This window comes from Phaenicophaeus curvirostris, chromosome 7 (assembly GCF_032191515.1).
Source record: "Phaenicophaeus curvirostris isolate KB17595 chromosome 7, BPBGC_Pcur_1.0, whole genome shotgun sequence".
Taxonomy (NCBI): Eukaryota; Metazoa; Chordata; class Aves; order Cuculiformes; family Cuculidae; genus Phaenicophaeus; species Phaenicophaeus curvirostris.
The window spans coordinates 21,219,934-21,234,423 of NC_091398.1; the positions used below are offsets into that span (position 1 = coordinate 21,219,934).

Here is a 14,490-nt window from a genome sequence, read left to right on the forward strand (position 1 = left end):
TAGCTGTAGAATTTGTAGAATATGGGAGATCTAAGTTAAATGTTTCCATTGGGGGTAACAGGAAGGGTAGTGTTTCAGTGAGAGATGATATTTCTTATTTATCATCTTCTGATGAATTCAAGAATTCATCAGAATTTTATCTCTTAAAATTGACAAACTCATTACTATTACTGTTTGGGTGGAGGGACTTTTAATTTTGTTTGGTTTTAAATGGAAAACTAAAGAAAATATATCATATTTCAAAATGAGGTAGTCAAATGATTTAATTCTTACTGTTCATTTCCAGGTCTGTTAAGATTAAGTTGCATTTTGTGTGGACACATTGGACAACATTGTTGTTTCAGTTTAGGTGATCCATCCTTTACTCAAACCTGCCTTACCACATGGAATTTCTTTTTTCAAGAAGCTTGCTCAGGAGTGACCAGCCTTAGCTCTTGGCTGCTAGCTGAAATTGAGTCTCTGCTGAATCAAGGATAAACGTGATGAGTGTCAATGCATCTGACAAAATATATGTAGGTCCCAGCTTCATGAGCATTAGTAAGTAGCATTAGAATGTCTGTCTAGGCCCACTAGATGCTTGTAGCGTATGACCCGTCTATTCTGTACTGACATGTCTTTTTTTCCGCTTTTCAGAAACGTTCTCATATGTTGCAACAAGTAACAGTCACTATTTTTGAAGTGCAAAATGATAGCTATTACCCTTTGAAGCTTTGGAACACAGCCTAAATTGCTTTTTTTTTTTTTTTTTTTAATCTAGAATCCCACTAGTTATGATGGTGCTACTCAAGTAGTGAAGAATTTTGTTATAGGTGTGGGTTCTGTGATGGGAAGAGAGAAATAGCTTTTGCTTTGTGTGCTTACTGTATATACTATCTGTAAGGAAAAGTGGTTTGTTTTTATATGTTACATAGCAATTTTCAACCTAGCAATAGTACATAACAGAAATATAAAACAATTACACAGTTTCAGTGTCACAAGCTGGTTTGGAAGGCTCTTACTGAGGCCGATTTCTAGGACTACAGTGACTCATCAGCTTTCAGGAGACTGAATTGAATGCAGCTCACCATCTCAGCAGGGGATCTAATATTGAGAACAAACAGCACATTGGTTGGAAAATTTATTTGAAAAACAGCACATCTCTCAAAAAATGAGAATAGCTTCCTGAGAAGGTTGTTTTATAAGCCGCTGCTGCATCTATCAGACTTTCCAAGTAATACATACTGTGCATGTTTTCTCTAAGTTCTTTCAACGCTTTTTTTTTTTACCCCATTTTCCACACACTGTGTATTTGTAAATACTTCCTAGTCTTGAAGGTTTTCCCTTTGGTCATATTGCCCCCCTCACTCCGTTACCCAATTGTTATTCTACAGCAGCCTTGGGGCCATTAGCAAGGTTCATTCTTATGAAAATGCTTGGGATGCTTCCTTCTGTGAGTAACTGATGGTGTCTTTATTTCCACTGTGTTTGCTTGTTCTTCTTCCTCTTTATGTCATTTGGTCAATTAGAACAGATTTTTGCATATTTAATGTGCCATTCATGAAAAAGAATCTTCTGGGATTTAGGACAGCTCAGATATTTAGGCTTCCCTAGGGATCCACAGTGCTTGCTTCACTAACCCAGCTAACACAATCACAGTTGATTTATGTGGATTAAGACAACTGCCAAGACAACTGGTTGAGGTTATCCAGTTTAGTGCAGAACGTGTTCTTTACATGTAAGGTGTCTGAAATACATTTATAATATAATATAATATAATATAATATAATATAATATAATATAATATAATATAATATAATATAATATAATATAATATAATATAATATAATATAATATAATATAATATAATACAATTATATTGTGAAGGCTCATCTTTCCATGCTGCAAAAACTGGTTCTTTTCAATTAGGACGTACAAATAACAGCCTTCCTAAATTCTCTAAGAAAGGATTACAAGTATTTTTCATTACTCGCAGCTTGGAAAATACTGTATACAGCTGGGTTTAAAGAAAGCCTCCAACGAAAAAGTTAATGGCTTATTCTCAGGTATCACTGGAGTGTGAAAAATTTGACAATGACTTAAAAGGAAGAAGGAGCACGATCTGTTTAGTATAAGGAATATTGACTTTATCAGTAGAAAGGAGTATCACCTCCTGTCTATTAGAATTAGCTCTTCCTTAAAAGGATTATTTCTTATTCCTGTCTTGTTATAGGACTAAGACGATCATAGAAAGAGTTTATTTGTTGCTTTTTAAAAGTCTGTGAATTGAAGCAAGATTATAAAGGAACTTATTTTTATTATAGTACTGTATGATGGTAAAGATACATAGTATGGATATGTGCTAGTTTTGAGCATGTATGATAAATAAACTGTTATGATTACAAATTTAAGAAGTTTAATTTTTTTAACATTTGGGATCAGTGTGAATAATTTTAAAATACTGTATATAATTTTTTTTTACTTTTTTTCCAGAATTGCTAGTTTTAAAGCGAGAATTTAGAAACTATAGTTATTTTGTTCTGAATAACAGAGATTTAAAAAAAAAATGAAAGTTTAAAATGGACAGTTTTTCTAAAAGGTTCATATGAGGTTTATCAGAAAATTAGGAGCTTGTTTTCATTTTTAGTTTAGGCTTATATTTGAAAAAAGTGAAATTGAATACATTTGTTAAAAATGCATTTATAAACAGTTTCTATTTTTACCAGGCTGTTTGTGTTCATTGCTTTTTCAATTAATAAAGCTAAAGTAAGGTAAGAGGACGAGGATTATGAATATCTTTAAGGTTGCTAGGAGGCATTTACAGTGTCATTCCTTTGAACTTGATGTCTGCAGGAGACTTGAACTCTTTCTTAGCAGGAAATCTTTCCTGCTTAGTTTCAGTAGATTAAAATCCTGAATTTCTTTAATTCTTGGATTTATGTTGAAGCATTAGCAGAAATGAATCTATAGTCCTTTTATAACTGTATTAACTGAAAACAAATAGCTTTACATAGAAGACACTAATTTTAAGTATTTTTTTAAAAAAGATTTTGCATGTGAGAATTATTAAAATGAGATTTGATGCTTTAGTTTTAACAAGGACCCAAAGCAGAGAATATAATGTAGATTTTGCTGTCTCCAGCAGCCTTCCTTTTTTTTTTTTAATTACTCGGCAAGTGGTTTTGAAAGGGAAACAGTAAAAATCTGCTGTTGTTGCAGTGAAACATGGTATTTCTACATCCATACTGAAAAAGAAAAATTTTCACTTTTGTTCTTGAATTTTAAGGTGCTTCCTAGTAAAAATCAGTGAGTAGAAATTTAAAATGTAGGTATTTGGTGGGTTCTCCTGTGACAGGCAAGATCCAAGTAGTACAGTTCCTGATGTCCATCGCTCCACTGACCTTGGGATGTGGTTTACTCAAAGTTCCCTTTCATGTGAGTATGGAATATCTAGCTCATTCATGTGAAATGGAAATAGATTCAGTTTTTCCAGATAGGCTTACAGAAGGAGACAAATAAGCAAAGACTGAACTTCAGATCTCTTCTGTTTTCATTCATCTCTCCCTCCTGATATCAGTTCTATTTATGATGCAATATATATGTATGTATACAATATATATACTATATATACATATGAAGTTCTACGTGTGAGTAGATGTTTAGAGAGAAGAACTTGAAGTATCATTTTCTACTGTTTGATGGAGCAAAAGCTATTTTATTATTTTTATCAGTGGGTTTCTGCACATTTTTGAAGAAGCTGTGCAGCTGGGACTTTGGAGCCAAATATCTTACTCCAGTTAGCATCAGTGAAGAACCAGATCTCTTGCTTCAAGTTCAGCCCTTTATCATTTCCACATTCCTTTCCCTCATAAAAATCTGAAATAATCTGTATTATTTGTGTACTAGAAAGTTTTCTAAAATGCCTGTATCTTTGCTTGGGGGCTAGGGAGTCCATAAAGAAACAATCAAATTAAATGAAGTGCTTCTGCACACACATCGCTTGATGTTGTTGGCATTCTGAAGAATAAATGGATTCAAAACCAGAGTAGACGACTTTTGCGAAGAGTAGTGCATTGGCCACCATTAAATGCACCAGTTAGAGATGGAGTCTAGAACTAGGAATCCTTCCAACAGAGACTGATAGAAGGTTGAAGGCCCCTCCCTATGAAGGATGAAGGTGTATGTGCCTTGTTTCTTGTGCTGCCCAGTACATATACCAGCGAAAATGAGTGTGCTGCTCATGTATGGTGACTTCCTGGAGTGCTACTGGAGAAACAGTAGAGTATGAGTATGTATTGGTGAAGAGAGGAACAGCACCATTTGGCCTTGGCTTGTTGACATTGGGCCACCCAGGTGAATTCAAGTGTCTGCCATCTTCAGTCTGCAAACTACCTAGGGTATGATCCTTCTTTTTTACATGTTTGTACAGTGCAAGGCACAAAGAATCCTTGATAAACTACTAAGTCTGGAGTTGCTATTTTACCACTAATAATCTCTTTGCAATATGTAATTGGATTATAATTCAGTAATAGAAATCTGATACTTCCCTATCAACATTATAATTCACTCTCTCTGGCATTGCAGCTCTTCTGCTTCAGATTGTACCTTGACTAGTCCCCTGTCCACCTATCAAACTGTACACAGAGACCTTGCAGTCACGTGAAGTGGATGTAGAGACACATTTGTACTGTCTTTCTGTTGATCTGGTCAGTTACAATTATTTCTCTAATATAATCTAGCTTAGAGATACGTAGGTACAAAAGATGTCCTGTGTTGCAAGGTTTTGAAGACTGAAGATAAATCTTGTGCTGCTTTCTGTAATGCTTATAAATGCTTGTGTTGTCTGTGTTTTCTTATTCTGAACAGTTTTATTAAATATAATGGAGTTTGCAGAGTATAGAAGGTCTGAAAGTTAAATGTTGTTGTAAGGTATAAGAAGTTTTGCATAAGTTTATCCCTAATTTTCTTTATATTTTCAATAATCTTTATTCATTTGCCTATTGTAATTTCTAGCAAATACTACTTTTCAGTGTCACAGGGCATTTTACAGTAATAAGCAAAGGTTTTTCCTGAGCTATGGATTTTACTTCTTTCTTCATTAGTGTGGGAGAACAGAGATGGAATTTCCAGAGGTTCAGCTTCCCCTCCCCAAGCATTCCAGAACCTCAGGCTATTTGACATGTAATTAAGCTAGGCAAAATTCTGACATCAAAGGATGTAGAAAGTGATTCTCCAGGGTTCTTCTACCTGCAAAGCCACTGGAGCAGACTGTTCTGTTTGGGGGCTGAATGGGAACAGCAACTACCCTTTGTTGGAAGGCAGAAAGAGAGAAAAGAGAATTGTCACTTTTTTTTTTGGTAAAATTTACGTGGAAGAGGCTTGTAATGTACAGTTTGTTTGCACTTATTTGTTGAAAAACTGTAGATGTGTGAAAGGTGGAACTCTTCAGTTGGAAAAATATTGCCTTGAAGATCTTTACCCTTAAAAGCAAAAAAATCTGTTGAGAGAGATGTTTCTTGAAGTGTCAAGTAATTTGAACAGTGTAGGTGTCCTTTTTGTCTGGGCAGTTAAAGAGTGGTACAACCTGCCTTGGGCTTAATGCAGTCTTTGTTACTTAAAATCTTCCATTCAAATTTAGTTGTTAAAGTGGTGTTAGCAGTTCTTAAAGGTATTGTGAGCATGAGGAAGAAAGAATGAATGAGGAGTTTTGGCTTATTCTGTATAGTGAGAATAAACAGTCATGGTTCCCTTAATCTGTGCATGACAAATGTAATTTAAAAGTTTTTTAGTCAAAGTTAATAGTATGAGAGACTACAAAGTTGAATGGGCAGGTAGGAAACGTGTGAAAAGAATTAAAAGACTGAGAGGAGCCTAAAGTAGTGAAAAGAGTGGCAGAAAAAAAAAAAAAGAGGAGCATAATGAGGCTCCCATGATCCAAGAGGAGGTGGTCAGAGCCTTGCTAGCCCGACTGGACAGTCACAAGTCTATGGGGCCGGACGGGATTCACCCTAGGGTACTGAAGGAGCTGGCGGATGTGCTGGCCAAACCCCTTTCCATCATCTTCCAACAGTCCTGGAAGACTGGGGAAGTCCCACTGGACTGGAGGCTGGCTGATGTTGTGCCCATCTACAAAAAGGGCCGCAGGGAGGACCCAGGAAACTACAGGCCTGTCAGTCTGACCTCAGTGCCAGGGAAAGTCATGGAACAGGTGATCTTGAGTGCTATCATGAAGCACATGCAAGAGAACCGGGTGATCAGGCCCAGTCAACATGGGTTCACAAAAGGCAGGTCTTGCCAGACTAACCTGATCGCCTTCTATGACAAAGTGACCCGGCTACTGGATGAGGGAAAGGCTGTGGATGTGGTCTTCCTGGACTTCAGCAAAGCCTTTGACACAGTTTCTCACAGCGTTCTGCTTGAGAAACTGTCAGCCTCTGGGCTGGACAGGCGCACACTCTCCTGGGTGGAAAACTGGTTGGATGGCCGGGCCCAGAGAGTGGTGGGAAATGGTGTGAAATCCAGCTGGAGGCCAGTGACAAGTGGGGTTCCCCAGGGCTCAGTGCTGGGTCCAGCCCTGTTCAATGTCTTCATCAATGACCTGGATGAAGGCATCGAATGCACCCTTAGCAAGTTTGCGGACGACACTAAGCTGGGTGGAAGTGTCGATCTGCTGGAGGGTCGGGAGGCTCTGCAAAGGGATCTGAACAGGCTGGACCGCTGGGCAGAGTCCAATGGCATGAGGTTTAACAAGGCCAAATGCCGGGTCCTTCACTTGGGGCACAACAACCCTATGCAGTGCTACAGACTAGGAGAAGCCTGTCTAGAAAGCTGCCTGGAGGAGAGGGACCTGGGGGTGTTGGTTGACAGCCGACTGAATATGAGCCAGCAGTGTGCCCAGGTGGCCAAGAAGGCCAATGGCATCTTGGCTTGTATCAGAAACGGCGTGACCAGCAGGTCCAGGGAGGTTATCCTCCCTCTGTACTCGGCACTGGTGAGACCGCTCCTCGAATCCTGTGTTCAGTTCTGGGCCCCTCACCACAAGAAGGATGTTGAGGCTCTGGAGAGAGTCCAGAGAAGAGCAACAAAGCTGGTGAAAGGGCTGGAGAACAGGCCTTATGAGGAGCGGCTGAGAGAGCTGGGGTTGTTTAGCCTGGAGAAGAGGAGGCTGAGGGGTGACCTCATTGCTCTCTATAACTACCTGAAAGGAGGTTGTAGAGAGGAGGGTGCTGGCCTCTTCTCCCAAGTGACAGGGGACAGGACAAGAGGGAATGGCCTCAAGCTCCGACGGGGGAGTTTTAGGCTAGACGTTAGGAAAAAATTCTTTACAGAAAGGGTCATTGGGCACTGGAACAGGCTGCCCAGGGAGGTGGTTGAGTCACCTTCCCTGGAGGTGTTTAAGGCACGGGTGGACGAGGTGCTGAGGGATATGGTTTAGTGTTTGGTAGGAACGGTTGGACTCGGTGATCCGGTGGGTCTCTTCCAACCTGGTTATTCTGTGATTCTGTGAAAATAAGGCAGTATTGGTGTCTGTTATAGGCCAAACACAAAATTTTGTTTTTAGTACAAGAGTATATAATTTAAGCTTTAATTCTCAATAAAATATTTCTACACAAACATTGGGGCAAATGAAGCACAGAGGAGGCTGAGAGGATGTAATCGTCTGCCTTCCCATTGGAGAGCTGTGTGAACGTCATGAGGTTCAACAAGGCCAAGTGCAAGGTCCTGCACCTGGGTTGGGGCAATCCATGGCTTCATTACAGGCTGGAGGACGATTTGATTGAGAATAGCCCTGCAGAGAAGGACTCGGGGGTGCTGATTGATAAGAAGCTTGACATGAGACGTCAATGTATGCTCGTAGCCCGGAAGGCCAACTGTATCCTGGGCTGCATCAAAAGAAGTGTGGCCAGCAGGGCTAGGGAGGTGATTCTGTTCTTCTACTCTGCTCTTCTGAGACTCCACCTGGAGTACTGTGTCCACTTCTGCAGTTCCCAACATAAGAAAGATATGGAACTGTTGGAACAGTTCCAGAGAAGGGCCATGAAGATGATGAGCCCCTCTGCTATGGGGACAGACTAAGAGAGTTGGGGTTGTTCAGCCTGGACAAGAGAAGGCTCCGAGGAGACCTTATAGCAGCCTTCCAGTACCTAAATGGGGCTACAAGAAAGCTGGAGAGGGGCTATTTGCAAGGGCATTTAATGATAGGATGAGAGTGAATGGCTATAAATTGGAAGGAATAAGACTTAGAATAGACATTAGGATGAGATTCTTCACGATGCCCTGGGAAGTTTTGGATGCCCCCTCCCTGGAAGTGTTCAAGGCCAGGTTGGATGGGCCTTGGGCAGCCTGGTCTGCTGGGAGGTGTCCCTGCCCTTGGCAGGGGGGTTGGAACCGGATGATCTTTAAGGTCCTTTCCAACCCAAACTATTCTATGATTCTAAAACTGTAGTCCTATACGTTAAACCATTGTGCTGTGAAATGCCTGAAGCAACATGGTCCAACATTTTAAAAAATGGCACTGTGTCTGTAACTCTCATTATTTAACAAACTAAGAAAAGCAACTGTGATTGCATTCAAAATAGTTCCCTTCTGAGTTGACACCCAACTGCATACGATGCTGCCAAAGTTCAAAGCAATTCTGCAGATCATTTTCTGAAAGGCTGTTGAGGTTGTCTGTCATTTGTACTTTCACATCTTCTAATGACAAAAAATGGATTTTTTTGAGCACCAACTGATCTTTGGGATGAGGGAGCCAGGTCTGGTGAATAGGGCGCGTGCTTAGGCACAATGATGTTTTTATGAGCTAAAAACCGCTTCACAGACAAAGCATTGTGGGCTGGTGCACCCTCTTACCGAGGGAAAGAAAACATCTATATTTGAACACACGTCCACTTGTACCGAGTGAAGCGATCAAGTTGAGACTTGTCACACTATGACAGGTTAGAATATGTTCTATAACCATCTTTGTCTCCCTACTCATGGTTCCCGAGCTATAGGGTTTGTCTCGGGGTTTTTTGTGTCAAACCTCATATTTTTCTAGCAATACTGCTGATTTTTGGTATGCGTTTTTCAGTACTAGACTGGTTTATGCTAAAGATGATACTATGTATTTGTTTTTTCCTTGGTGTTTTCTGGAATATTTACCAGTTGAAATAGATCTTATCTTTCAGAATTGTTTTTGGTATTTCCCAGAGATTCTTCTTTATATATGTTCTGGTGTGATTCATAAAGTCTGCTATCCATTTTTTGGTCTGTATTTTAGTAGTGCTTTAATCACAGTCAGAACACTTAAACTGGATTATAGTGAAAGCAGAACAACACCAAAATTCCAATTGTTTCTGAATTTTGAACTTTCAAAAGTCACCTAGGTTCTTTTCTATTACCAAATTTTAAGCATAACAGTGAAGACTTAAGTATTTTACTGCTTGTTTTTAAAATCAGTGGTTATTTCCTCCAGGAATCCCACTGACAGGATTCTCTTTGCCTGTAAGACGTGTCTGGTTTTATCAGCATCTGTCAGGGTAAATCAGAATTTCTATGGAAATTAGCTCATTAGTATTAATTTTTGGCAATATGTGACTGATTCATGAGCTGCCTTGACATTAAGAAAAAGAAAATGTCTCTTACTGCTTTAGGGAAGCAAAACCTTCCCTACAAATACTAACGACTAATCCTTAAGTGTACCTGGGCTTCAAATAATGGCAATAAACAAGTGGATGCTGCTTGTGTTGTGACAGTCCTCATTCTTGCTGAAACCCAGGTGCTGCAGGCTCATATTGCATAGTGTGTGCCCGTGGAAGCAGTCCTTGTGGACTCCATATGCTTCCTCTGCAGATTATTACTAGTCCGTGTGAGTAATACCTGCGACATTTTACTTAAATCAATACTGTTTAAAATGTATAACTAAATTCATAGTAACTAAGTCACAGTTCTTCAAATCTTACACATTTCCAGTATTTGTTTTAGCAGAATATGGTGGGTTAAGTTTTGAGCAAACAGTCTGTAGTAACAAACCTGGTTATTGCTGACACAGCTGTTTTTTTTTTCATTCTGGATTTGAGTATCTGTAAGAGTAATTTTATCATTGTGCATTTTTCCCCTGATTACTTTCTCCTTTATCAAAACTAGAATTGATTTTGATCGCAGTTGAAACACAAGCTTTTTAGAACCTCGATGAGAAGTTCCCTTGATGCTTTAGATAACTTTTACATCATCCATATTAATTATTATCAAAGATTGGCTTTTAGTGAATTAACGTAATTATTTGCTATGTTATTTTCTTTGTTCTAAAGATAGGATAAAACAGTCAAGTGAAATATCGATCTTTTGTATTTCTTACGGGTGTTGCAGCGTTCTTTGTCTTTGGTTGTAAGTAAGCACAGAAGATAACATTTGAAAAACCTAGTGCCATAGTTAAATGAATTTTAACAGGTGTGCTGAAAAACTGTATAAACGGACATTTATACAGCACTTACTCCATGTAGGTGTGAGCAACTTAAACTATAATATTGCAACGGTGTAGGAAAACTACATGATTTGCAGGCTTTCTGTTAACATTTAGTTGCTGCTTCTCATACCGTTCAAAGGCTGCTGTGTTTATAGTGCTTTCTAAAAAGTTCATCAGTGTTACCTCCTTTTTTTAATCATTGTAGGGGTGTGCTTAACTATTGTAACTTAGTAGAAGGTAAACAAAATAGATTAGCATTGTTGTACGTAGGGCTTGATTATTTTTTTTTGGCTACTTAGTATTTACAAATAACATGCACATGTCTTGTATTGCTTGTTTATAAGCATCTGTTTCATCAGAAATTCTAATGTGGATTTGGATTTAATTCTGTTTTGTAACTTCTTTTTAATTAAGTGGCCATGAATATTCCAGTGGTTTTGCGTAGCAACAATATACTAAATATACAGGCAGATTTAGTATTTGCTTTGCATAATAATTCCAATTGATAAATAGTGGTTTATGTGTAGTGCTTATTAGAGCTTTAACTGCTCATCTCGTATGTAAATGTTGCTTCATAGGGCAAAATTCAGCAAGAGGGCCTGGGATTCCAGAGTGAACTTGTACATTCCTTCAGGGCATTTTTGCAAGGGAGGTTGTTGTGTTTTAAAGGTAGTGATAAGAGACCTGCACCACCAACCCCAGACCTGCACCACCAACCACCATCATGCATTAGTCTATAGAAGGTATTTGGGTGAACATACTCCTGTACCACTCCGTACCACCATTTATCCAAGTGAAATTTTTGACCATTTGCAGGATACATTATAAATCAGGATGTCACTACCAGACAATCAGATTTGAACATTCCTTGCATAAAGTAGCTTGCTTATATCCCTTACGAATACATCACTTAACTGTGTTTATGTGACAGTGTTGATATGCCTGGTTTTACATGAAAGTTAGGGTAGCATGTTATTTATGTCATCAAGAATTCAAAAAGTAAGTGGTTGTGCTTTACGTACACTGAGGTTATCTTCTCTGGACAAATCACTCAGAATAATTGAAAGATGTAGTTTTATCATACTGCTATTAATTAGAGGAGGGAACAGAATTTTTTTTCCTTCAGAGCTGGGGTTTGCTACTACCTTGGGTTTTTTCTGTGTTCCTTTCTCTGAGGTGCTGACAAAAGATTAACATGAAACAGAGCTCTGTTGAAACTAATTATGTTATAGCTCATTGTTTTGGGGGCCTATAAAACTGTTCACTCCCTTTTTATGAGGCTGTAGTCACAACAAAAGACCATAAACAGTGCATTTTCTCTTTCCTACGGGACTGGAGATTTCATTAGTCGACTCTAATAAAAGCCTGATCCAGCTGCATTTACACCTGGGAGTGCACCCTTCTTTATCAGGTCTTAATCCTTAGTAGTAGTATGACAGCACTATATCTTTTAATCAGCCATAAATGTCTGAAAGCTTAATTCACTTTAAAATTATTTGCTATTTAAATGTTGACTGACGCCATGCTTTCCTGTACTTCAAAGGAAAGATTTTAAATACTAGAGCATTATTTAAAAAAAGACGAAATAAAGCTGAGGTCTTCAATACTTTCAATCAGGTCACTGCTTAAATAAGATTTCCACGTAAGCTAAGGGGATGAGTCCTTGGACACTCTGGGGAGGACTAATGTTTAGCATGTGTAGCCCTTGGAAATAATGTGGAAGGTGTTTCGTTCCTGCTAAATAGGTTTCCATAGTGTAGGCTCACCTCTGAGACTTGTTTGGGCTGGTTTTTTTTTTTTTTTCGTTATCTGTATAATATGCAAATGTATTGAAATTATGTGAATTTCCTAGTAATTTAGTTAGGAAACAATTTAGATGTTGCCCAGTGTTTTATGCCCATATATACACATACACACACACAGACACTTATTTATATTTTTGTACTACTGTGTTTTCTCTCCTTTCTGTGCTGTGAGATGATGGATAGATTACAGTTGTTTGACAAGAATGCGCTCCACTGTCTGTTCTTGTGTGCTGGTGCTGCTAACCTGCTTGTTAATCTACTTCTCCACAGGCTGTGAGCGTGGGCAGTTTCGCTGTGGAAATGGTCGCTGTATTCCTGCAGACTGGAGGTGTGATGGGGCTAGAGACTGCTCAGATGACACAGATGAAGCTGGTTGTCGTAAGTGAAACAACTATAGTGCAACTTGTTTGTAATATAAGAAATACGAAGATCCTTATGTGCTCAACTGTACCTGTGGTACAAGAATGAGTATTAGAGGGGGAAGATGTTCCTCCTTGTCTCAAAATGACTACAGAATCTCTCTAAGAGCCATGTTTCTTGAATCCATTGGCTTTGGTAGTCAGAAAATCAGGTAGTGTTCAACTTCTAAGATGACTCAGACTTCTGAAAAATTCACATTGACATGGTGAAAGATAAAAACCCCCAACCCTGACACCTGCTACATTTGTCACAGTTTTAACCATGAAGTTAAGTTGCTCTCATTTTCATACATGGGATCAATTAGGAAGATGAAAATGAAACTTTCTTTTTTTTTTTTTTCCAGTTAATTGTGCTTTTAAAAACAATATGTTTGTGTGGTATAGGTAGTGTGGCATGTAAGCATCTAGGAAGACAGCTTTAAACTGTTTAAAACTGTCCTGAGGTTAAAATTACAAGATTATTCTTTGGTTCTTAAAGCAGGGGTGGAAAAAAAATATGCATGAAATGCATACTTTTGTCTCTTGTATGTAATTGATTTTATCCCTCTAATTACTTTCCTCTAATTTAATTTTGTACTTCTGAACTCTAAATCTACAAAATGATTTAGTTTTCTCCATCGATGCTTTGTTTACATTGATAGCTATGTTTATGTATCATCCCATGAGCACAAATGGTTTCTAGTCGACCTCACAGAACAGCAAAAAAATGATTCTGAGAAGAAAGATTAAGACCTGTCCTGTCTGCTGGACTGCATTGTGCTAGTGATTCTTCCCGAGAGTATAACTAGGGACGGAGTAAGCTGTAATACGGTTTCAAAAATCTGTTTTGATCTTCCTGTATGATGGCTCCCTGTTGTTTGGCTATTTAAAAAGTACAAAATGAAGCTATGACAACAATGTTCAGGTTGTTCTGAACAGACCTTCTCATTTGCCTCATGAATTCACAGAGAGGAGTCATGAGCTTGTTTTGAAAGATCTTCATTCTACCAGGGATACATAAAACATCTGAGGTGAAGTGAGAGCAATTAAACAGGCCTCTGTGAGAGTAAGGAAGCTGGCATGACTCCATATATAAATAAAAAAATAAAGAGGCTCTGCTAGAGGGCGTTTCAGAGCCTCAAGCTTTTGCTATGACCTGCCTTCTAGAGGAACCTGTCTGTTCAGGGCAAGGCGCAAAACTGAAGATTCAGACCCATGAGTTTACCAAGTTTTGCTTTTGAGCATCCTTCTACTGGCCCACTTGCCCCTCCCTGCTCTGTTTTCTTTGGTTTGTCAAATGCATCATGTGTTTAGTGGAAGTCAATCAATTGACACTTGAACCTTAGGTCTTCTTTTCCCTTATGGAATTGCTCTCCTTGAAAGTGCTTTCCCAGACATCTGTGAACTGATGATTTTTTTCATTGCTTACACTAGCACAACCTACCTGTGAAGGAAATCAGTTTCAGTGTCAGACTGATGGTGAATGTATCCCACAGTCATGGGTTTGTGATGACGAGGAAGACTGCGAGGATGGCTCAGATGAGCATCAACAATGTCGTAAGTATTTAAGTTCTAATGTTATACCAGGTCTGTGAAATAAGGTAATTCAGCTAGCCACATATGGACAACATAGAGAAACAAGCCTGCTCTATGTACACCTTCTACCAGAAGAGTCTCCCTAAAATAGTTTTAGCAATGAAATAATCTGAAATTGGAAGTAGATAAAATATAGAACGAAATAGTTCAGTTAACTAAAGAGAGTCCAGTTAACTAAAAAGAGGGGAAAAAAGAAAAAAAATGCACAGTGCGTGTTAGTGCTGTAGCTGATACAAAATTTATTTATTCAAAAAATGGTGAAATGTATGTA

General features: G+C 38.7%; 1 protein-coding gene across 3 annotated transcripts in view; it reads left to right on the forward strand.

Annotated features, from left to right (window-relative positions):
* LRP2 (LDL receptor related protein 2) overlaps positions 1–14,490 on the forward strand; it is a 125,835-nt gene that overhangs the window by 8,773 nt on the left and 102,572 nt on the right. For all 3 annotated transcript variants that reach the window (XM_069861157.1, XM_069861158.1, XM_069861159.1), the window contains exons 2-3: positions 12,496–12,603; positions 14,058–14,180. In XM_069861157.1, coding sequence (XP_069717258.1) covers positions 12,496–12,603; positions 14,058–14,180 — 231 coding nt within the window. The remainder of the gene's footprint in view (positions 1–12,495; positions 12,604–14,057; positions 14,181–14,490) is intronic.